The sequence below is a fragment of the Apiospora kogelbergensis genome (assembly GCF_038363985.1).
Source record: "Apiospora kogelbergensis strain CBS 113332 chromosome Unknown utg000012l_segment0_segment0, whole genome shotgun sequence".
NCBI classification, from domain to species: domain Eukaryota; kingdom Fungi; phylum Ascomycota; class Sordariomycetes; order Amphisphaeriales; family Apiosporaceae; genus Apiospora; species Apiospora kogelbergensis.
Window position 1 is genome coordinate 506,021 of NW_027117429.1, and position 23,286 is coordinate 529,306.

The 23,286-nt window shown below is 52.6% G+C and overlaps 8 protein-coding genes across 8 annotated transcripts; 6 read left to right on the top strand and 2 right to left on the bottom strand.

The window, feature by feature from the left end:
* Positions 1 to 1,154: 1,154 nt before the first annotated feature.
* Positions 1,155 to 3,215, top strand: PG998_014582 (uncharacterized protein; the record flags this gene model as incomplete). The annotated part of the gene is made up of 4 exons (XM_066881398.1): positions 1,155 to 1,412; positions 1,486 to 1,757; positions 1,796 to 2,461; positions 2,888 to 3,215. The coding sequence occupies 4 exons, from the start codon at positions 1,155 to 1,157 to the stop codon at positions 3,213 to 3,215; spliced, it is 1,524 nt and encodes a 507-aa protein (XP_066723529.1).
* Positions 3,216 to 4,857: 1,642 nt separating this feature from the next.
* Positions 4,858 to 5,694, top strand: PG998_014583 (Glycosyl hydrolase family 12; the record flags this gene model as incomplete). Its single annotated transcript, XM_066881399.1, has 3 exons — positions 4,858 to 5,276; positions 5,329 to 5,561; positions 5,615 to 5,694. The coding sequence occupies 3 exons, from the start codon at positions 4,858 to 4,860 to the stop codon at positions 5,692 to 5,694; spliced, it is 732 nt and encodes a 243-aa protein (XP_066723530.1).
* A 4,573-nt stretch (positions 5,695 to 10,267) lies between these two features.
* Positions 10,268 to 10,852, top strand: PG998_014584 (uncharacterized protein; the record flags this gene model as incomplete). Its single annotated transcript, XM_066881400.1, has 1 exon — positions 10,268 to 10,852. One exon carries the CDS (start codon positions 10,268 to 10,270, stop codon positions 10,850 to 10,852), a length of 585 nt encoding a protein of 194 aa, XP_066723531.1.
* A 3,693-nt stretch (positions 10,853 to 14,545) lies between these two features.
* Positions 14,546 to 16,101, top strand: PG998_014585 (uncharacterized protein; the record flags this gene model as incomplete). Its single annotated transcript, XM_066881401.1, has 2 exons — positions 14,546 to 14,598; positions 14,703 to 16,101. 2 exons carry the CDS (start codon positions 14,546 to 14,548, stop codon positions 16,099 to 16,101), a joined length of 1,452 nt encoding a protein of 483 aa, XP_066723532.1.
* An 836-nt stretch (positions 16,102 to 16,937) lies between these two features.
* Positions 16,938 to 17,504, top strand: PG998_014586 (uncharacterized protein; the record flags this gene model as incomplete). Its single annotated transcript, XM_066881402.1, has 1 exon — positions 16,938 to 17,504. The coding sequence occupies one exon, from the start codon at positions 16,938 to 16,940 to the stop codon at positions 17,502 to 17,504; it is 567 nt and encodes a 188-aa protein (XP_066723533.1).
* Positions 17,505 to 18,164: 660 nt separating this feature from the next.
* On the bottom strand, positions 18,165 to 18,593 carry PG998_014587 (uncharacterized protein; the record flags this gene model as incomplete). Its single annotated transcript, XM_066881403.1, has 2 exons — positions 18,165 to 18,492; positions 18,553 to 18,593. The coding sequence occupies 2 exons, from the start codon at positions 18,591 to 18,593 to the stop codon at positions 18,165 to 18,167; spliced, it is 369 nt and encodes a 122-aa protein (XP_066723534.1).
* Positions 18,594 to 20,633: 2,040 nt separating this feature from the next.
* On the bottom strand, positions 20,634 to 21,068 carry PG998_014588 (uncharacterized protein; the record flags this gene model as incomplete). Its single annotated transcript, XM_066881404.1, has 1 exon — positions 20,634 to 21,068. One exon carries the CDS (start codon positions 21,066 to 21,068, stop codon positions 20,634 to 20,636), a length of 435 nt encoding a protein of 144 aa, XP_066723535.1.
* Positions 21,069 to 21,496: 428 nt separating this feature from the next.
* PG998_014589 (uncharacterized protein) lies at positions 21,497 to 22,229 on the top strand (the record flags this gene model as incomplete). Its single annotated transcript, XM_066881405.1, has 2 exons — positions 21,497 to 21,625; positions 21,684 to 22,229. 2 exons carry the CDS (start codon positions 21,497 to 21,499, stop codon positions 22,227 to 22,229), a joined length of 675 nt encoding a protein of 224 aa, XP_066723536.1.
* Between the last annotated feature and the right edge of the window lie 1,057 nt (positions 22,230 to 23,286).

Below are 23,286 nucleotides of genomic sequence, written 5' to 3' on the forward strand. Positions count from 1 at the left end.
CCCAGGTCCGTTTTCAGACGTCCGCTGATGACGCCAGCAAGCGGTACAAACGTTACGAGAGCCATTTCTTCAGTACATACTTAATACGGTAGGTTGTCCGTGGTATGTCTGTATGGCACCATAACTACGCCGGTAGGGAAGTTGACGCAACATGGTTAGACCCGCTGCCAAGAAGCACTTCCAAATCGAGAAATCGGTAGCTTCGTAATATGATCAACCCTTGAATAGCAGGTTGGGTATTGTACTACTGTATTGCGCTGGTCGCTTCTGGTTACCTCTGTGTACTTCTGGTAAGTAGTACACATTTGGAACATTACTCAACACAAGCCACGAAGACAACAACCTGGATCAGCGATTAGTTAGGACTGCCCCTCATCATCGTGTGGCAGTTGAGGCTTATCAACCATGAACGCCATCCCAGGTTGACGTGGCGCACATCTTGATGGGTCTCCTAATCAATAGGTATCGCACCAATGTCCCTGTGGTGTTTGACTCTTTCTATATGCTGAGGGGTTGTTTGGTCGCCGGCGTCTTTAGCAATTCCAGAGGTATCCAATGCGGATATAGCGGGAATTGAATTGAACGAGAATTGTTCGGGGTGTAATTGTCTTTATTCTAGCGATCTATTCTCAAGCTCCTGGTTCATATATTGTCTAACGATCGCAATATGCTACCCTGGATTCTAGAATGTCGCAGCAATATGGTCGCATAAGTATGGCCAGCGATGAAAGACCTGGTATTGAAATCATGACGCCGTTGTGTACCTCCAGAGGTGACTGTTGACAGTGATCACCTGCAGGGGTTGTACAAGATGGACACTCGAAACGAGGGGTCAGCTAAGCAATGTATCGGCAGTTGGTGGATTTTACGGCATCATGAACGGGCTATGTACCTGTGCTGACGTGCATTGACCACAGCGGCATTGTTATGCACGTTGGGAAAGGCAGCTAGTGAAAGCAATCAAGAGGATGGATAAAGCTGAAGATGGGATCGATGAGATAATCAACTCAAGGCGACTATGAGGACGTTCAGTGGGTTCATTGATGACGGAGTCCACTAGCTGCTCGTTTCCCGCTCCGAGACTCTGTTTCTTCTCGCTTCAACTTACCGGAACTCTACTTGCCACTTGCCAATAAGAAACAACCACAATACCCATGGATTCGCAGCGTCGTGGTGGTGGCCAGACGCAAGAAGGCAGACGCCTCAAGGTCTTAATCTCGGGCGCCGGGATTGCTGGTTCATGTACCGCCTTCTGGCTAGCCAAATTTGGCTGCGATGTCACCATCGTCGAGCGTAGCTCCGCGCTCCGCGCGACCGGCCAGCAGATCGACCTTCGCGGCCAGGCGATTGTCATCATGAAAATGATGGGCATAGAGCCGGAAATACAGGCCGCCAAGTGCCACGAGCCGGGCGTGCGTTGGCGAAACCGCCGCGGCGGTACTATAGGCTGTTGGGGGGGTCAACACTAGCGGCGAGGGGAGCCAGACCATGACGACCGACTGGGAAATCATGCGCGGAGACCTGGTGACCATCCTTTACGATGCCACCAAGGACCTCGAAGGTGTCAAATACGTCTTCGGCCGCGAGATCGCTAGCTTCACGCAGGACGAGGGGTCCGCGAGGGCCAAGGTCCACGTCACCTTCAGCGACGGCGGCCACGAAGACTACGACATGCTCATCGGCGCCGACGGCATCGGCTCGTCGACGCGGAAGAAGATGCTAGGCAGCGAGTTCCCGGACCCACTCCATGACATGGGGTTCCACGTGGCCTTTACACGATCCCGTCGCGGCCGAGCGACACGGACGACTGGAATATATGCCTGACGGCGAACGGCGAGACGCTCATGACGCGCCAGGACCAACGGGGCCTGCTGCGCGTCTACTTGTTCTCGCGCGGCCCCTGCGGCGCCCTGGACCGCACGCGGACGGTGAGCGAGCTCAAGGCGGCGGTGGCGGCGCGATTCCGCGCTTCGACCGCGTGGGAGACGCCGCGCTTCGTGCGCGAGCTGCTGGCGGCGCCTGAGGCCGACGACCTCTACTCGCAGCACCAGAGCCAGATCCGGCTGCCGGCGGGCATGTGGTCGCGCGGCCGCGTCGCCCTCGTCGGCGACGCCGGCTACTGCACTACCGTCGGCGGCGTCGGCGTCACGGTCGCATTCGCCGGCGCCTACGTCCTCGCCGGCGAGGTCAAGCGCCGGTGGGAGGCGGAGCTGCGCGACCCCGGGAGCTTCAACCTGCAGCCCGCGATGAGCGAGTACGAGCGCTGGCTGCGGCCCCTGATCAACTCTCACCAGGGCTCGCAGAAGGTCTTCTTTAGGATGATGTTTCCGAGAAACGTGGTTGAGCTTTGGCTCGTCCAAGGCGTCATCGCACTCATCACTTTTCTTCGGCTGGATAAGGCGTTGTTCAACTGGGTACGTGCCGAAGGACCACATCGGCTGGAGTACCCCGACTACTTTGGGTGTGCGCCAACAAGATGAAAGATCGTAGTTGAAGTTGACTCTTGCATGATGGTTGCATAGTTATAAGATAGATCTCTTCAATCCTAATACCGAGTGTTCATTTCCTATCCTATTCTTATTATAATAAGGGGATGGTACTTCAGTAATGAACTGGAAAATGTCACGGGCTATGGCCTGGTGAAGGCCTCGACATCCCTCGGCCAACTATCAATACGTACAAGCCAAGACGCCCTGGCCACCAAGAAGATATTTCTACACGGCCATAATCGCAGCCCGTAACGGGCTCCTTTTCCCTTTTTTCCTTAACTTAGGTTTAGAATACTCGTAACGTAGGTGCCACCCATGTGGCGCACCCAACCAAGTGGCGCACCTACTGCTAAATTGCGATCGTTCAACTTTAAGGCATTACACAACCACAAATGAAGATGGCTGCCTCTTCTAAAGAAGCGGGCATACGGTCGCGAAATCGAAGGGTTTATGAAATCGCACGTAAACCACATCACGAAGGCCGAATTCCTTGTCGCCTTCCAGGCCGCATTTTCCAAAGTCTTTACACCCGACAAGGTGAAGGCCGGATTCCGAGGAGCAGGTATAGTTCCTCTCGACCCAGATAGAGTCATATCGAAGCTCGATGTGAAGTTGTCGACGCCTTCGCCGACTAGGAGCCTCCCGGCCGCGACCATCCCATGGGCCTCCCAGACGCCGCACAACCCGACAGAGGCGACTTCACAGACTGATTTTATTAAAAGTTGAGTCCGTCGTCATCAGGGAAGCTCTCCGACACCAATTCTATCGGCAGTTGACCAGATCGCGAAGGGTACGATGGTGATAATGCACGAGAATGCCCTCTTAAAGGCTGAGATCCGTTACCTTCGAGAAGCAAATATCGGCCTCAGTAAACGTCGTAGGGCAAAGAAAACTCATGTGCGGCAAGGGGGAACACTTACTATCGCCGAGGCACAAGAAATCGTAGATCAAAAGGATGCGGATACGCAGTTAAGGGAGGAAACGCGTGCGGGTAGTAGTCGCGCAAGGAAGGCGCACCCGCGCGAACAGCGCTGTGGCATCTGTGGAAAGACCGGTCATAATGCACGCACTTGTGTAATAGTTGTAGAAACATCCGAAGAGTTGGATTCCGACTAGTTTGAATTGATTAAAGGCGTTTTGGTTGAGTAATTGATTGATTAGTCGAGAAGGTACTCTGAGGTGCGCCACTTGGTTGGGTGCGCCACTTGGTTGGGTGCGCCACATGGGTGGCACCTACGTTACACAATTTTATATTCGTCTTTGTTAGGTGAAGCATAACCAGCGCCGTGACAGCGCAGAGGTGGCAGAGCTCAAACTGCTCTACAGTGGTGATAAATCCGGTTTAGGACTTCGGGGTGTTAAAGTGAATGATTTGGTGAATTTCACAGACTCCTACTTGCGAGGTGATTGAAGCTTGAACTGACTCCTGCCGGGCTAGTCGATGGTCTTCTTGCTCGGTTTCCCTCATGCGGTCATTTCATCTCCTGCTAAGTGGTATCGAGCCTGGCTCTGGCGCTTGCAGTTCGAGTCATCTATTACTTGCCTTTACCGCCCGGGTTTTCTTCCTACATTCCGGAGTCTCATATAGCGAGGTTTTACCCTGCATTGCTAGTGGCAATGCGGCCAGCGAAACCGACTTCTGCGACCTGTGATGGAGACGGAACGTTTGTGATAGCTGCCAAGTGTGTTAAAGGTTAATCTTCACTAAGCAGCTTTGGCGTGGTGTTACCTCGCTATTGGGTTGACAGTACTAGCTCGAACGGGGCAGCTGCTTGCATTCAGTCCCATAGAACCCATTCCATTTGCGGTCACAACGGTAGCAGGCCTTCCATTGTAGTGACGGAACCCCTAGATCCTGGGTCAAGCATACGTCTGCGTCCCTAGTCGGGGGGTATGCATTAACGTAAGATTCCTTTGACCCGTTATAGCATTTAATCTAACAACACTATAAAACGGGTAACGGCATCCGTTGTCTCACCGCAATCTGGCAAGTAACATATCTCTGGAGCTCTACCGCCGGTTAAACCCGGCATTAGGTACTGCCACCGCTTTGCGCTCCAATCCAATTGCTGACGGATAATAACATAGAGGATGACTCGATCTTGGTAAAGAGTTACCTTACGGCACTTTGACATTATGTATTATAATCTGTAGTTCTGCTTGCTCGCCACGACTGAAACAGCAGCTCGGAGATATCTAGTATGTAATTATTTCCCAACATTCAGGTTTACTAGCGGGGTCAGCTCGGGACAGCCCGTAATAGTAATAGAAGCTTATAAAGCCAGACACCATCCAAGTGTTGGCAGAGTTCCCGTCCAACCCAAGCTACCTAACGAGACGTATACTGCTCAATCAGCGGTAGTTCAATATGAAGATATCCATTTCTCTTCTTGCAATCATTGCGCCAGGTGTGCTAGCTCAAACCATAGCTCTTTGCGACCTTTATGCATACCATTCGGCCAACGGTTACGAGATCCTCAACAACCTGTGGGGCAAGGACACCGCCAATTCGGGCTCCCAGTGCACGTACTACAACGGCCCATCTGGTAATGGTATTGCCTGGAGTTCCGCATGGACATGGAAAGGTGCCGAGAACAACGTCAAAAGCTACGTCTATGCTGGTCGCCAATTTACTCGCAGGCTCGTTAGCCAAATCAACAGCCTTCCGACATCAGTAGACTGGACCTACAATACAACTAGTATCCGGGCAAACGTCGCATATGACATATTTACTTCAACGGATCGAGACCATGTAAACAGCAACGGCGATTATGAGCTGATGATCTGGTCAGTGCCTTTACTCAAGCATTCCTTTAGTATCAGATGACTAAAAATGCAGGTTGAACCGCTATGATGGTGTCTGGCCTATTACTTCATCGGGACAGCCAATTGCAACAGTCAATATCGCAGGCCACACTTGGGATTTGTATACTGGCTTCAATGGTGCGATGAGGGTATTCAGCTTCCTCGCAGTCAATGGCCCAATAAACAGTTTCAGCGCCGATGTTAAAGATTTCTTCAACTATCTGATACAACAACAAGGGTTTCCCGTGAGCAATCAGTACATGCTTAGTGAGTGCATACATCATATCTCCCGTAGTACAATATACTCATCGAAGATCTAGTCTACCAAATTGGAACAGAGGCATTCACAGGCGGCCCAGCGGCTTTCACGGTCTCCAGATTCATAGCCGACGTGAATTGAAGCCGGTTCAATGTTTCCTTATGGGCCTACGAGGGAACACGTAAGACCAAGGCACCAACCCCATTTGAAGTTGTCGTTCGAATTGGTTGTCATCAGTCAAGGATATTTCTGGACGAGTTTATTGCTCTGTTACTTACTAAGCCGAGTTTCAAGCTGGCTTAGCAAGGAATACGATATCATCTTCGAACAAAACGGTTTCCGTATGATCCCTAGGGTACTCAGGCGTGAATCTTAGCCTTCCCATCGTGGGCCTACGCCCGCGTCCCTGTTGACTTCACGCTGCCCGGCAGAATAATTGGCGCTAGCTCTCCATCCAGCTTTCCGCTGGAGGTTACGTACATTGTAGATATGTGAGATCCGCGTGTGTCCGCTTGCCACTCTATAGCTACAGCCATATTACACATACAACCCATACGACTAAACACTTGCTGTCTTCTTCGTGATACTGCTTGCATGTATCCTGCTAACTTACTTTAAATCGAATCGATGTGCTACGTATATTGCCACAATGAAGTCAACTGCTTCATGAGATCTATTAAAGTCATAACCTATCACTGGAGGATCTCATTAAAACGCATTGCAGTAAACATAAGAACTTGCCATCAGCATCACTCGTCGGTAGTTGCTAGGGTACGTATCCAAGTATTTCTTTTTTTTTCTTTTTTTGAATAACAAGTTTATTGTCCGTACGCAGCTACCTAGTTATGACAGACACGATGACAAACCTAGCCCTGAAGAGGGCTTACTACTTTAAGCCCAGGAGAGTACAAATCCAGAAATACCATCGCTCAACTTGCTGTCCATGCACAGCCTGATCGGTGAACTTAGCAAAAGGGAAGCTTTGTTTCCCATAGATACAAGAGCAGAGCCTCCCTTCCACGCGTGGTCGTGAAAAGGACGGGTTATCCAAGTATTGAGGCTTGACGCAAAGCGGGTTATGCCTTGAAGACCAAAGTAACCTTTCGTTCCTCAAGGGAGCCAATAGGTTCGCGGGGACCCGCTGATCTTCCCAAATAGGCTTGGCTCTCTCCGAATTCGGACTCTGCAAGAAATCACAACAATTTCTTATTCTTCACTTCGAATCCGATTTTTTTTCTTATTATTATCCTTAAGTGACGCTATTATTAGATCGGCTCAAAATAGGACGGGGATTGGATAGTAGCACGCCTTCCCCGAGATAGCGATAATCGCGAACGCCCTCTAAATTCCGGATTGGACGAACCTTCTCTTAAGCTAGTTTCTAAGGGTTATAAAAAGGTGTGGCCCCTAAGATCTTGAAAACGGGTGCGAGGAGAGGAGGAGGTGCCTTAATGGATTGGAGTGCCGTATCAACGTCGGTTCTACCACTAGCGACGACCCCGACGTCGACAGCGATGAGGGTATTACGACGAGCGATGGCGACGTCGATCTGCTCGTCTAGACCGCCTGCCGGATCCGGAAGGGAGACGAGAAGGATAACGAGAAGGGAGGGACTAGAGGAAAGAGAGGAAAGAGAGGGCTGAGACGGTGTTTATATAGTTAGGGCTCGGGGCCTCTCTGTATGCAGTGTACATAAGGTTATAGCGTCCGATGTTATACAGGCTGAATGTAGTCCTCTTAAGGCCTAAAAACGAAAAGATCACGCTGGAACTTGGAGAAATGAAGATTGCTTTTCCACTGTCAAGTCTGACGAGCAATTATCTTTGACTGTGACATGTCGATAAGACCTTATCAACACACCGCTTAGGATCTGCCTCCCTTTATACTCAAAAGTCAAGCCCGGCATTTCTACTCTCAAAGTAATTTCCGCCAATGATATAAAAACTGACATGAGTCATCCGAGCTAAATTTCGAGCCGGGGGTTTAAATATGCGTGTCCTTGGCTAAAAGCGCCGGCCAGCCAAAAAGCGCTGTTCTAAAATCACCTCCCTATTACTCAAGGCGGCATGAGTTTAGCCGGGGCAGTAATAGAAAGATTCATTGTCAGACTCGAACTACATGATTCCCAGATGGTTTCAGGAGCAACAAACCACCAGGTTTGGCGGCAGTCAGGAACTACATCCATTATTGGACGTGAATTGTATGTATTGTTGGTTTGGGTTCCAGTGAACAATTGTGTGCAGTCTGGGGGCCCCTGTCCTGCGCTGCCGCTTGGCAGACGGGCGACAGCGCTTGTCTCCATTATTGGACGTTCGCATCGTGGGGAATCTCTCATGGCAGAGAGCTTCTATCTCGTGCGTATGAGACCGCAGAGTCGAAGAGATGTTGCATTAGAAACAGTAGAATATCCATCGATAGGGCTGATTCGTACCCGCACTATCCCCTTAAGTGCTGGGAACAAGTCAAAGAGTAGAGGCAATTTGTTTGGCCAATCAAACTACGTGCATTTTTATCAACATGTCTATTTGCCGTTAGCACAAACCATGGTCTGATCTAAGCGACCAATCAAGTTACATAGATTATGTCTCATCCTTTAAGTCGTTTCAGCACTCAAGGGATAGTAAGAGATGGACGAGACGAGACGAGTACGCCATTGTCTCCGTGACGGTTTAAGCTGGCAATGATTTTCCTTCTGGAAAAGGAACATTGAGTCTGACGAATTATCCCGAAGTCTCCAGTTTGAGGATTTCCGGTACTAGAAAGAGAGACCCGAGATTGAGGACCCATACTCACAATGCAGCTGTACCTGGGGAAGGGAGATTCAGAGCTTCGTTAAAGGGCCTAGAAGCACATCTTGCACCCTGGCTATGTTAAGATAAACGGTACGAGGCTTAGACTGACTAGCTACTGCTGCAACCACTCTTGATGGGGAAGAGCGCCCTACTTATGCATCTCGGAGATAATGTACACTACAATCACGAGCCCTTGTAGATCCTTATTTTGACTGGTAAAACAACATCCAGCTACAAGAGTTAGAAAGGCGCATTCTGGGTCAGCAATGGCTGAAGGATGATTGGCCACGCGTTAAGCACTGCGGTATTGGATCGCCAAGTGACCTGGGTGATGCACAACTATGTACATACACGATATACATGGCACATTCGCCGCCGCTTAGCGGACGTATGAGCTCGTAAAGGAGACGGGACCAGTTGATGATAGGCATGGGATTGCCGCGCGCAATGGGGTGGGACAGTTTATGCACAAGCATGAGTCGGGGCGGTTTGATGTTCCATGGCGTGGAGACCGGCATTGTGAGCTCCAATTGTTGTTGGGGGTGTTTGCGAGTACTCGAGCTTTAGAGTGGACGCGTGTGCTGATGTACACTATTTGAAGACCTTTAGAGAAGGAGAGTCATTTGTGTTCAGGGGCTCAAGGAGCTCCTCTGTGAGTCTGTAGTTGGTTCTAGCTGCAGATAATGCCGCCCGAGAGTCGGGTTGCAAACAGCAAAATCCATTGCTTGGTAGAGAGCCAGCAATTGAAAGGCCTATTTGATATTGTTCAATAACTTCCTTTTTGGGAATTCATCAGACTGGGGTTGTATGGCGGTCAGTGGAGGCACATGCTGTTGTTTCCAGGTCTGATCGTAAGTTCTAGCGCATCGCGATGCAGTTCTTAGTGGTCGCGGGGCCGCTGCCCTGTGGATTTTCAGTTGCTGCCGCCAGCTGTCGTTTCTTACTTCATGATTTTGCTACGGCTTCCATCCCTTCTTTGGCTTCGACGGGTCCGCTACCATGGGCTTCTAGTCTGACCACCCCCATCTGCCATCGTCGTGCCACGGATATGCCGAGCTGATGCCGGCAGGTATTATAAGGCTTAATTAACGTGACATTCTAGCCACTCACTGCCTTAAATCGGGGCACTCGGACTCGGCCGTTGCTATTATTAGAGCCAGCACAACTTCATTGATCACGCCCATCTCCACCAATTACCCACCATCGGCTCGTATACAATTTTATAATTACGTAACGCGGGCTCCGGCATCAACGGGCTTGGCGGCCTGCCGATCTTAATCTTCAATTAGCTCCGTAGGGCTCCAGTACCAAACCTCAAACCTCTTCACCCCTTTGTGCCTTGTTGACTCGTACGCAGCACACCGCCTTGCCCCGGGACTATCGCCCCAGCCCTGCCAACGAGAGCCCTGCCAGCGAGAGCCGCCCGCTGGCATTGGACTGCCGCCGACCTTGTCCCGGCAGTCCCTACGGCCGCCCGTATTGACTCTGTGGGGTATGTGGACAATCTCATCAATTTTACCCACGTACTCTCTCGATACGAGCAAGACGCCCCTGCTTTTGACCGCTCGACCAGCTATTAGAGATTGTGATGTGTCGATCGCAAAGTATCAGCCTCGAGACTCGCGATGCCTCAACGCCTGCATCCACGCTGTGACGGTTCAGCCCACGACGTGGAGCTTTCAAGAGACAAGAAGAGAGAGAGAGAGAGAGAGAGAGAGAGAGAGAGAGAGAGAGAGACATCCGGGTTATAAGAGGGAGACGTCGTTCCTCCGAATAGAGCTCATTTTTTTCCTCACCACTATCACCACCATTCACTACCACTTCTACGCTCTTCAACGCCTACACATTTAATACAAACTTCTTAATCAATCGACTCAAGCCATTCTTCTGAATCCCACAACCTTCCAACACCAACCGACAAGATGCAGTTCAACTTGGCTATCGCTACCGCCATCCTGGCCTACGTCGCCCAGGCCGCCCCTGCCGCCGACTCGTGCACCAAGAGCTTCTCGGTCTGCAAGGCCCAGTCCGGCTTCGACGCCGAGCGCAACGCCGCCTGCGACGCCAAGCGCGCTCAGTGCATCGGCCAGTGCCAGACCACCACCAGCAACGACAACGACCTGCTGACCTGCACCGGCACCGACCTCGAGACGTCCAAGGCCCCCCAACGCGCCATCGCCCGCCGCAGCGACGACTGCACTAAGACTTTCTCCGTGTGCATGGCCCAGGCCGGTTTCGATGCTGAGCGCAACGCCAAGTGCAACAGCGATCGCGCCCAATGCATCAACAAGTGCAACGTCGAGAGCGCCGGCGCCGAGCTTACCGCCTGCACCGGTACGACCAAGGAGGAGGCTTCCAAGCCCATGACTGGTGTCGCTCGCCGTGGTGATGATTGCGCCAAGACCTACTCCGTGTGCAAGGCACAGGCCGGCTTCGACGCCGAGCGCAACGCCAAGTGCGACAACGACCGTGCGCAGTGCCTGAACACTGGCTCTGCCGTCGCCTAGATTCCCTAACCGATTCGGAATCGCCAAGCCTTGGGTCGGTCTCCCGAAGCTTCGGAAGGCTTCGCCTGAGCGACAAGTAACGAAAACACGAGGTGGTGTTGTTTTGAGAGGTATCTCTCGAATCCATCACAGTAGGGGGCGGGCTGCTCGCTGAAAGTAGTAGATAGCCACTTTACATATCAATCCAATCATGATTATGGTCCAAATCTCTTTGTTCTTTTCAATGTGGATGTTCATATGGCCAATATTCGCCAATCATCTGTTGTAAATTGGGTAGTCGTTCACAGAGCCTCGATTCTTGGAACGCTTTTCGCAAGCCTTGAAGTCATGAGGTTATGATAGCTTGTTTTTACTTGGGAAGATGCGGAGCCATAGATCCTACTATACGCGAGCTTAACCAGCAGGTCATACTCAAAAACATATGGACACGTACCGCACATACCCAAGGACTGGCCCTCCGAGATAGTCCTCCAGCGGTATGCGTACAGCTGCCAGCCTGCAGAAATTAGGTCGTCCCTATTACGGAAAGAAACTAACCCCTCCGAGCAAGCTTGACAATAATTGGCAACTCAAACATGATCATTTTCAGGATGTAACACGAATAGTTCCTACAGCGGGCGCGGCGGGCTCCCAGGTAATAGCATACGAACAATGGGATGCGAAGACAACGCCGCCGCTGTCCTTGCCCAAGGCGCAACAAAACCCCGCCGATCAACCATATAGCCACCAACCTGCGGGAAGGGTGACAGAGGTTTCAAAGTCAAATCAAATTAACGCCACGTCACAGTCGTCATCTGCATCAATTTCTTTTTCTTTCATTGCTCATGCCTTGGAATGGGGTGCACCGCTACTGTTAGAATGTACACCATCACCCAGAGAACTGGCGCAAGGCGGTTCCGATTGCACAGCAAAAGAAGCAGTATCACGAGTACCAGAAGCAACTACGCGAATGTGGATTGCATCAGTCCAAAGCGGCGCCGGCAGCCACAGAAGCCGCAGCGATAACGATAACACCGAGGGAAGAATAAGATATGGATAGGATGATGGTGTAGGATATATTATAGGCAGGCAGGAGCTGGCACAAATGGGAGTGTATTTACAGAACGTCGCACAACAGCAGCGAATTATCATTGAAGATACGCTCCATCCATGGGAGTCTTGAGATTAGCGTAGATGATAGAGTTTGATTTTTACTTAGGTGATTGAATAGGGGAGGTTCTACCTAGTCTCTATCCGTAAGACTATTCATTTTCGACTTTGGTGTAAGTAGACCCGTTAATTCTGTACCGGTAATTGGCACTCACAAAAATTCCTGGACAACAGCGCATTGTGAGGCCAACGCAGGCTCTCCTTTGCTTTTGGCGCTGACTGCACGTATCTGCTAGCGAACGTATCTTTTGGCGTCCGGCACTCTGTCAACTCACGCGCAGCCAGCAACAAAATTCTTGATCATTACCTGTTATGCACGGCAGGCTATTCTTTGTACGCATGATCTCTGCCTCACTCTATCAATGAGCCTTCCGAGGTTCGGAAAGCTGAGCCCCTTTGAGTCATGGCTTATTCTAGGCATCAGGTTGTCAAGGGTCGGTACCGAAGTTGGTTACTGTTCATAGGAACACCCACTTTGCAGGTTGTAGTGTCAGAAAGAGGGTTCTCTTGGCGGTCACAGTCGACCCAAAGAATGGTATTGTATCCGGGACTCCATCATTCTACCCCTAAGAACCTGGTGTGGTTACTTGCATCACATGGCGACGAGTGTAGGAGCTGTGTCATCGGGTGTAACATTGTTAAAGACTAATAAATGGATAAACTCTAGATGCATCACCCATTTTATAAGGCAAACAAGACTTCCTAAACGAAATGCACCCAGTTTTCTTCTTGTCTTGCTCACGCCGATATGCTGGGATCGTGGTAGACAGAGATCCTACTTCGCCAGCATCCAGACATAATGCGTAGATGAGTTTGCCCTGTCCCAGTCTACGCAAGTCGCTTCCTTGGGCTGACCAGGCGGGCGTGTGGGTGGATGGGCTTTCCCTTCAATGAGCCGACCGTAAAGGCAGTCTATATCGACTTTGGGATTGCCTGTACTTACGCATAAATGTATGGGCCACCAGGAAAAAGCATTTAACCATAATAATGTTTTATTTCTGATGAAAACTTCATCTGGGGGAGGGAGGGCCCGCCGACACAGTAGCTATTGAAAGTGTACCAGAGTGGAGGGTGAGCTGGATCCCAGAAGCCTATGATTTGACGAGAGTCAGGTGACGATGGCAGATCGGGTGTCAGATGGATGCACTGGAGCTCAACACGATGAGCATGGCAATATTTCTTGTCAAAAGTCCAATCTTGTATCACACTTTATGGATGTCAAGAAGAAGAAGCCAGCCGCACTTCCAAAGCACAAAGTATCCAGGAGACGAACTCTCTCAACCATATGGGTATCTGGAGATCTGAGCTGCCGAGGCGGCCTCACATCAAGTATTGGCGGTTGGCAATGAGACATTTGCTTCCAACACGGGCGAAGTAGGTGCGTCTCTTTTGGTGTAACCGTGTGAGCGCTAAGACATAACATTACGATGCACATATCAGCAGCCACACACATCACCAGAAAGACAATAGCTGGACAACGTACGAGTCTAATGGATGATTTCGGGATGCAGAGACGCAGCCACCAGTGGAATTGCATTGGTTACGGGCCTACGAGGAAGGCATTTCCAGGCCGAATGGTGATCGAAATTAACCAGGACACGGCAATGGAAACTTAAGGCTTACGGTCCAAGACGAAAAGGAAAAAGAAATGCTACCGTGCTGGTAGGTAATGACTCACCATATCGGCGCTTGTGATGGCTCATTACCGCGGAGACGCTGGCTAACCGGTGCCTTTTCCACGAGTAAGAGAGATGCGGATCCAGTGATTGATCTTTAGTTGGACTCTTAGCCCCCACAATTTAGCATTTGGACGTGTTCCTAATTTTCCAGCTGGCTTATGGTCACCCTCTTCAGCTGGCCAATTATTTTGACGTCTTATGATACATTGAGAAATCGGCTGGTTCAGTCGCCCGTCTTCGAGAAGTCAGCCCATCGGAGATGATTTGCTCAAGTAGGTCTAGCATTATTCACGCTCACCCCTCGAGGCACCGGATGAAGGTCGCCTCTATCTCGAAGGCGGTAGCACGAAAGGAGTCGGTCAGCCGGTCGGCCGGCCCGCAAACACGCCCTTTGCATGTTATGGGGGATCCTGCGTCTTTTTCGCTCCCAATCAATTCCCATGCTTCACTGCGTAATTTCCTACAAGACCAAGCGATTATCTCACCCTTAGTAGAACTCCGTGCTACAATCTCTACAGAAACAATTTGTTCTGACACGTTTGGTCGCTGTTGGCTAGATTTGCCAGTCAATAGGCTGTAGAATGAGGTGACTTTATGCTCCGTTACTGTCGACATTATCCGATTCTCCAACCCCAATTGTGTATCAGGGACTACTCTACCGGGAAAGCTCACCTGCCTTGTGTTTCCCAGGATAATATCCACAAAGGCCGAAACCACATACGCCACGAAACCTCCGAAGACAAGCACTGGTATACAACAACTCCCTTACGAGATTCATCAGATGATCTTCGACGCCGTCGAGGACCCAAAAGATCGTACAGTGGCGGCTATCAACTTTTTACTAACGTGTAAACAAATCTATGGGATGTGGAAGAAGTTCCTTTATGAAGATGAGATTAACAGCGGCATGTGCGGCCCGTTGGTCCACGGAGTGCTTAATGGTTTGACGCAGTCGCTTGAGAAAGGCAATTGTTCCCTGGGCGCGTGGCGGAGCCTTGTCTCTGGAAACACTTCCATGGCAGCAACGGCCTCACGCCTCTGCACGTGGCCATCCTGCATAGTCGTCCTGATATCGTGCGCATTCTCCTCGATTATGGGGCGAATGTGAACGCGGGCGGCTATACCCCGCGGCACGATGTGAACCTGGTCCGCCGCCAGTCGGCTATTCATATGGCAACCTGCCAGGGAAATCTGGACCTGGTCCGGCTCTTGCTAGACTACAAGAGCTACCTGCTAGCGGATCCCACCGAGGAGACAGGATTGAGCATGCTGCATATCGCCACGCTGCATGGACACGAGCACCTGATACGACATCTGGTCACCGAGGGCTGCCTGGCCGTCGATCACATCTCGTTTGACGCACGGAACTATTCTTACCGGCTGGCATTGATGACGACGGCAGCACAATGTGCGGCACGGACCGTGGCGGGCCGGAAGACGCTGTTGCTATTCCGCGACCTCGGTGCCGACATGAATCTGGTCGTCCTGGCACTACTTCAGCAGCCGCATCCCGCCGCCATCTCCCTGGCCGTCCAGCTGCTCACCAAGCCCGAGGAGTGGAACGTGGACGCCGGCGCCCAGGTCGGTGAACCGGACGTCGGCCAATGCAACCTCGCCGACGCCATCCTGGAGCTGTATCTCGGGCTGCACATAACGGCCGACACCGTGTCCGCCTGGCACCCGATTCTCCAGACCGCCCTCGATGACGGCGCCGACGTCGACCGCTGTTTTCGGCTAGAGTATGTTGCCGAGGGGAAACCGTTGTTGGAGATGGCTTTTGCCAATACGTTTGGCCAGAAAAGCCTGTTGCTCCTGCAACAGCTGCTCGAGAGAGGCGCACGGGTGCAAAAGCTCCGGCAACCTCACGATGCCAGTGTCGAGGACGATGGCAACTGTCTTTTACTGAGATATCTGGAGTCGCTCGTCCCCGGTTACGGCGAGGAGCAATACTGGGTCTCCAAACCGCGCTACGTCTGGGACGAGCTGCGAGACATGGAGTTATTCGCCGACGCTACCGCCAACACCACCATCGCCACGGTCGCCGAGCGCAAGATTGAAGCCCTGCTCGCCTCTGGCGCCCGCGTAGACGGCGTCTCCCGTAGGGGGAAGACGTACCTCATGTCCGCCTGCGAGCTTGTGGACCTATTCCGGTTCCCCCTGGGCTTCATGCGAATGCTCCTGGTCGCCGGTGCGGACCCGAACCAGCCGAGCAGGTCCCACGACCCCTGCGGTTGGCGCTGGAATGATTCGGGTGGCCCGGAGAGCCCCATGGCGGCGTGCCTCTCCTTCCCCTGCCCCCCCGCCGACTCGAGCTCGTCGTACAGGGCTTGCGAGCTCTTGCAGTCGTACGGCGGACGGCTGCTGTACGACGGCGAGGGGGACCATCGAGAGGGTCTAGAGGTGCATTCGGTCCCACGATAAGGAGACGCGCTCGTCGTTGACGAGGAACATAACGACTCTGCACGGCGAGAGCCACGAAGTGCGGCATTTTCGGAGACTGGCAAAGCAAGCAGCAGGAGACTGATGCCGTGGACGTAGATGGTTTTCGTAGGTGAAAAGTAGTATGGTCGCTCCGGGGCTGAACAGGCTTGTCGCCATTCGCCAGGGGCTTGTTTCACTAGGAGTTGTTACGGCAACTGACAACGGGAGTTTGAAGTTCGGGGAGGGAGGGTACGTGGTTTATATTTACGGAGTTCTAGGTATATAGAACTCGGGGTATGCACCGAGTTTAAGCATATAACGTCTAAACGTTCAAGAGTTACACTATAACACATCGAGATTTCTTCATCTACTATCGTATATTATATAGAATAACTTAGTACCCTTAGTTAACGTCTATCATGGTCATTGTCGCGAGCGCCTGCAGCCGCCAACGCTTTTGATATTGTCGACTGAACCACCCATCCCCGCACCCGCTGGCTCTGTTCAAGGCCTAGTGTGGCCTGTTATTTCCGAGTGAGGCCGCCGTTGACCCTGACTTTTACCCTTGACGTACGCCCCAGGGAAGGGCCAGGGCCTCAGTGTTCGGAGTATGCTTTACACTTGGTTCTCGAAGTGGGCTAGGTGGCCAACCCGTGACGGCAACGGACTCCCGAGTCAAGGCTGCTCCGTCACAAAGCCTGGGCGGGTGGGATCTCTCTTGTATAACCTCGAGGGGGAATAGTTTTTGTCTATACCTATGCTCTTCCTTGCCCTGCCCGGCTCCTCTGCTAACGTTCTACCCCGCGCAGGTTTCTTTCGAAGGCTCAGCCGATTCCATGGCGTCACCACCGTCTTCGGAGCCGTACCTTCTTCTGGAGGCCGAGGCTAGCGGCAACCCGGCCACCCAAGCCGACTCTTTCGACGAAACAACTCACAATCCAGAAACCCTCCTCGTGAAAAGAGTTGCGGTGAACAAACGTATTATAGGCTGCTTCTACGTTTACTGTTATTTCCACCTCTCCGTTCATTTCCACATTCCCATCTACGTCTACATAGCTCTTCGCTTTCCCATGATTGTTCTCCAGGAGAAGAACAGAAACTGTTCCCATGCCTTTTCTGTTTTCTTTGCGCCCGAGGATATAACCAGCCTCTTGTTTTGTGACAGCGGCACTTTGTACCACCTGGACGTCCGACTGCGCCAGCCGCCTGGTATTGTTAGCCCTGACTGCCCACGGACGGGCAGCGATGGATCTGAAGTCGACTCGGTGCGAATCCGGGTCCTGGGCCTCGAGGCGGCTGCATGCATGCACTATCTCAGTGCTGATCAAGGGTGCCCAAAGAAGGGTTGTTCGGTCTATGTGGTAGCGTCAACGCTTGCTGTGCCCATGGCATGCTTGCAATAGAATTCATGTGTGGCAGCACCGGTACATTTGAAGTCTTGCTTGCGCATCGTCATTTAGTAATATGCAGTCTATAATAGGTCTCGTCCGTATTCGGACAGTACATTCAGATGTGAACAGATCCCCCAATCAGGATATCCAGCAAAGAGTCCCCCCTGGTCATTTATGGAACACAGTGGCTCATCTTCTGTGACCATTCTGCAACATGCCATCCGAATCAAGGATAGAGATTCAGCTGTCAATGTTCTGTAATATCATGCCGATTTGACGCCCTCTGTTGCAACCAATCCCAACGTTGAACCTCCACTCAACCACACTCACACCCACAATCCCAGTCCCTAACCAGCCATTAACCTCCTTCTCGCCCACCGGGGCAAGCCCTCTCATCAACCACCACCAGGCCCCTGGCAGCACGACCCAGATCTTACTGATATCAGGCGTGGGCGTGTAGCCGACTCACCAGAGCCCGCGCACACGCCAGGGAAGAGCGAATGAGTAGCCGTGGACGACAAAGACGTGAGGCAGGGGAAGGCCATTATGCCGCGGTACAAGAACGTCGGATATGACCGCTCCTGTGTCTGCTACAGCTCCAGGTTCAGAGTTTCCCGCACCGCGTCGGCGTCGATGTCCCCGGTCCACGGCCGTGCTGTCGCCGTCTTCGATCTACCTAGCAGAGGCCATCGCCAGCGCCAAGGCCTCCTCAAGCACGGCGCGGGGGGCGCAAACGATGCACAGCCACTGCATGGATGGCACGTGCGTCGCCACGCTGCCGCGCTTGGCCGGAGACGGGGACGGGCGGTTCTTGCGCTGGACGACGGATGCGTTGATGGGCAGTAGGATGGCGATGAAACCCGCAGCGTCAGCGTCGGAGAGGCCGAAGTCGCCGATGGCGAAACGAAAGATGACAGGGTTGTGGCGAGAAACTCGTTTTGTCGCACTTGCCCTCGCCCTGGCGCAGGGGATTGTAGGGCCGCCAGGCGACCATCTTGCTCTGGTGTGGGCGATGGGTTAGGGCTTGGATAGAAAGGCGTGCGGCGACGCAAGCGCGCACATCCGCGGCGTGAGTGTCGGAAGCATCGCGTGCGCGCCCATGGCGAATGCTGCAAAGCGCGCATCTCCCAGTGACTGAGGGCTGGGCTCAGCAGCGGCGGGAGGCTGCTGGTCGGGCAGTGGTGGTTTGGCTAATTGAACGAGGGAGAAAAGTCGGTTCAACTGATGCGGGATGAGGTCGTCAAATTAGGGTGGTTTGATGACGTGGGCTGATTCCTGCTTACACGACTAGCACGGCACCCACGCGGCGTTGACAAGGCTGCGTCTCGAAGCGAGGGAAACGGGGAACGAGAGCGAAGATGAAACATGGAGAAGACAAAGGCCAAGAAACGTGGGGAGATCTGCGGGAAAGAAGGAACGGCCGATAGATTGCGAGCTTAAACAGTGGGGTCTAGCTGGGTTGCAGATCTACCCGTCCTCAAAGTGGGCCTTGAGCCAGACAATTGGTCGCCCTACAGCCCCATGAAACCGGATTCGACTCCTCGCTTCCAGGACGAAGTATTTGGCCCGTGTCCGGTACTTCACAGCAGCCCCGACTGAAAATCGATGACAGGGGGCCAGCTCAGCCACACCCACCAATATTCACATGGCTGCAACTTTTTCAATGATGCTTTACTCCAAATGAGCAGTGGCGTACATGAAAACGACAATTCTCGAACCCACTTACAACGCCGCGGCCGCACATTGACAGCACGAAACCCGGCTTATGGCGCGTGAATAGAAGCGTCCCAGCAAAATCGATGCACGCCAGGCGACGAACAACGTGCGCGACACAGCGAGGCGTGAAGTGGCTCGATCGGTCGACTATGGTCCTCTCGCGGCTACAGGCTGCTAGAACAAAAGCCCCGGATCCGAGACTTGCGCTCTCCGGCGCTCTTCTTCGTGGGAACACCGCTTCTTCAGGTGCGGCAATAGGGGATTTACCTCCGCCGGCTCTGGGTCGCCCACAACGTGGAGGAAGAGACTCCAGCCGTGATCGCCATCCTTACTGGCGTTGCAGTTAGTTGCCCGTCGCCAAACCCATTGCCGCTGGCTCGTAGAGCCCTCGACTAGGTCGCATCAAGGCTGGCCAAAACGTGAGGGACCAAAAATAGCAAAAACACGAATAGTCAATTAGACTATACGTATGCGAGTGGCCGCCCTAAGTCAACTGTCCTTTCGGGCGGCGTAACAGAAACATCTATCGTGCGTGCGCTACGCTGTTCTCGACATCTCTCCATCCAACAATGGCCGCGGCGACCAGGGAAAACGACGAGGATTGCAGTCCGCCCGCCCATCGCTCACGATCTGATGCTTCGTCGCCCATGAAATCTGCCACTCAAGCAGAGCTGGTCGGGGGAAAGCCCTCTCGACTTAGTATCTCTGCACTACATCCTTCCTCTGCAAGGTCTCGCAGCTCCCATTGGCCAGTGGCACTTCGTCGTCATAAAGGCGCCATAAGGGTAGCCAAACCACATTTGCACCCCCAATGAGCTCCAGCGCCTGTCCATTCTATCTGTCACAGGCGACCGCAGCTCCTGCGACGAGAGACCCAGATGGCTGCGACTCCAGAACCGATCACGTCGAGTCCTCCGTCACTTCCAGACATCCTGTTCCTCGAGACGGCGCCACTCGTGTTGGTCATGCCTCGCAGCCAGGTATTCTGATCTCTCCGACATAGACATGCACACCTTGTTGACTCGCCCATATACGCGAAAGGGATATGATGTGGAATAATTCATGGTGCTGGCTGTTTTCAGCCTATCAACAGCGAATTGGGGCAGCCCGTTACCCGTGTAACGTTACTACTCTCCATCGGGCAAATATGGCAATGAATCGTAGAGGCCATTGTCGAGATCAGCAATAAAGCTTTCAAAGTCAAAATATAAGTCGCCGAAGGCCGGAGTGTTGTCTTAAGGCTGACCAAGTTCCTCGTCGAGGAGTGGCTGGGGCATAAGGTCTGTCTCAATGGAATCGACACTCACTTCCCTGGTCTGAAGTCGCCGTCGACACGGTTCCTTCGTCGCTTCCTAATCGTACAATCGGATCCCCCAAGCCCGCAGGAAAGCCAGGCCACGGCCCACCGCCCCGTCGTTGCCGCAATTACGCATTCGGCGTCATCTTGGTGACTTCCTTGAAGGTGCGATGAAAGTGCCACTTGGACACCCCAGCCTGCTTCGCCATCCGTTCCAAGCACGCCAGCCGCTCGACAGGCGGCGAATCCACCTGGTCCCCGGGATCTGCCGCCTTCTGTTCCACCAGGGCCCGCACCCGCCGCACGGCGCCGTTCTCGGGCATGCGCCCGACGAGGTGCGGCTTGCAGCGCTTGCACTGGCGGAAGCCGGCGCGCTCCGCGGCGTCCGGGCCGTCGTGAAAGACGACGTTGTCACGCCGCGCGAGCCGGGCCTCGCACACGGGCCGGCAGTAGATCTTGGTCGTGCGCACGCAGTAGACGAAAAGGCTGTCGGCTTGGGCGTCTTTGCGGCGGACGGCGCTCCAGCGCGCGCTGTCGCTGGCGAATAGTTGATTCGACGTCATGCTCGTTTCGCGTTTCGGTCCAACGTGGGGGATGAGCGTGGTTGATTGATTGATTTGATGAGAAGGATGAACTCCGATCGCCACCACATGAAGAATCCGCAGTAAGCACGTCGTCCCTTGCTGGAGAAGTGGCCAATCAGAAAAGCCGCTGGATACTAGTGTTTCCACTTTTCACGGGGTCTTACGGTAGAAGTAACCAATCAGCTGCCGGTTTCTCACATGACTCCTTTTAACTGGTCATATCTCTGGCAATGGCCCGGTCCACCAGGGGATGCGTTCCCTAGTATATAAGACTGCGAAGGAAGCAGTAGATGGTGGTTCACTTTGGCCAAGCAACTCATCGAACAGCCTTGAACACATCGTCTCATCCCAACATCTCAGCTTCCCAACTCAACAACGAACAACAAACACTCCCTCGTCCTTTCATCATGCACTCCGTCATAACTCCCGCCATCCACTACTGGGGCACCGAAGTCGTGCTAATCACAACTGAGAATGAAGACGGTACCACCAACATCGCGCCCATGTCCTCGGCCTGGTGGCTCGGCGACCGATGCGTCCTGGGTCTGGCCTCCATGTCGCACACTCCTATGAATCTCCCTGCGCACAAAGCAGTACGTTCTCAATATCCCCAGCGACGACATGGGGTCATATATGAACGCCATAGCCAAGACAACCGGCAGCCCCGTCCTCCCCCCAATAAAGCAGACCCTCAGCTACGAACACTGCAAAGACAAATTTGGACGCGCGGGGTTAACACCGCAGCCGTCCGACCTGGTTCGACCTCCCCGCATCGCCGAGTGCCCTGTGCAGATGGAGGCCGAGCTGGTCGCCAGCAACGAGTTGATGCAAGACGCCCCGGGCCGCGAGGGGGCCGTCTTGGCCATCGAAGTCAAGGTCCTCCGGACCCATATTGAAGACGATCTGAGGTTGCCGGGCCACAGCAACCGCATAAACGCTGACCTCTGGCGGCCGATGATTATGAGTTTCCAACATTTGTACGGTCTCGCTCCCAAAAGGATCGATTCGAAGCTTGCTTCGATCAATGAGGAGAAGTACCGTCCCTTGACAGGGACGGATTTGGCTCCGTTGACGGGGACGGCCTTGACGGAGACGGATCCGGCTGAGTTAGGTGGCGAGATAGATCAGAGCTGCAAGTAAAATCTGAGTGAGAGTGTTGTGTTTGAGAGCGACGGGTATTTGAGGGCCAGAAGGCTATAGATAGATGAAGAAGAAAGATCTAGTTCCAGTGTATAGATCTCAATATTACTAGTTAGGGTTTCAATAGTCATTTTTACATTAATTCAGGTTATCTCCTACTGTTGCCTTGCTATTGATGTCAATTCTGTCTGATCCGAGAACTTCCCTATACATCTGCTTTTCTCCCAAACTAGTTTATCCCCATGACACACTAGTAGTTGGCCAACTTGTTAGCGTGGCTCGGGATACAGAGTATTACCGAGTGATACGGAGACTCACGGCGCCACTCTGTGGTCGAAAAGTTTTGGCAGCCACTGAGCGTCCACCTTACTTTGTCAATCTTTCTCAGGGGGTCTCCTTCTACCCGATTGACAAGGCCAGCTAATTCATCTCTTGCCCAAGAGTACATCTACGAGAAACATTCCCGGTTACCTGTCACGCCGATCGAAGAGCCCCTTCGCGTTATCCTACTCGGCAATTTGGACCGCTACTGCGTAAGTAGTTTGCTAATGGCTGAGCATAAAGGGACCGGCGCTTATGTTTTCCATTCGGGTACGCCGCTCTGCGATGGCGTCCGTGTCCAATGGGGGACGTGTGGCGTCTTGCGTAAAGGTGGCCGACAATTTAGATGCTGCAATCCATGGAGCATATCAGATTGTGCACAGCATTACATATTCGGGGAAGTACTTTCGGCGAGACATTAGGCAGGTGGCTGCTGGTATTCTCTCCTAGATCAGCCAGCTGAGAGCAGAGCTGTACCTAATTTCTAGATCCATGTAACGCGAGTATCGGTTTCCCTGACCCCTCAAGATCCTTTTTTTGCTTGGTCAGCGTTAAACTGCGAGGCTGTGACTAATTTTGATGAGAAATCTGAAACCACCGATTGTTTAGTTTTTCTCAATTGCCTGTCATACTTTACCATTTCCATGGCTCATCAAGACATTAATCACAAAGTGAGAATCAGCTCATCCTGATTTTTTACCGTTCTCTGCCCTTTCCATTCCTTTTCATTTCGTTT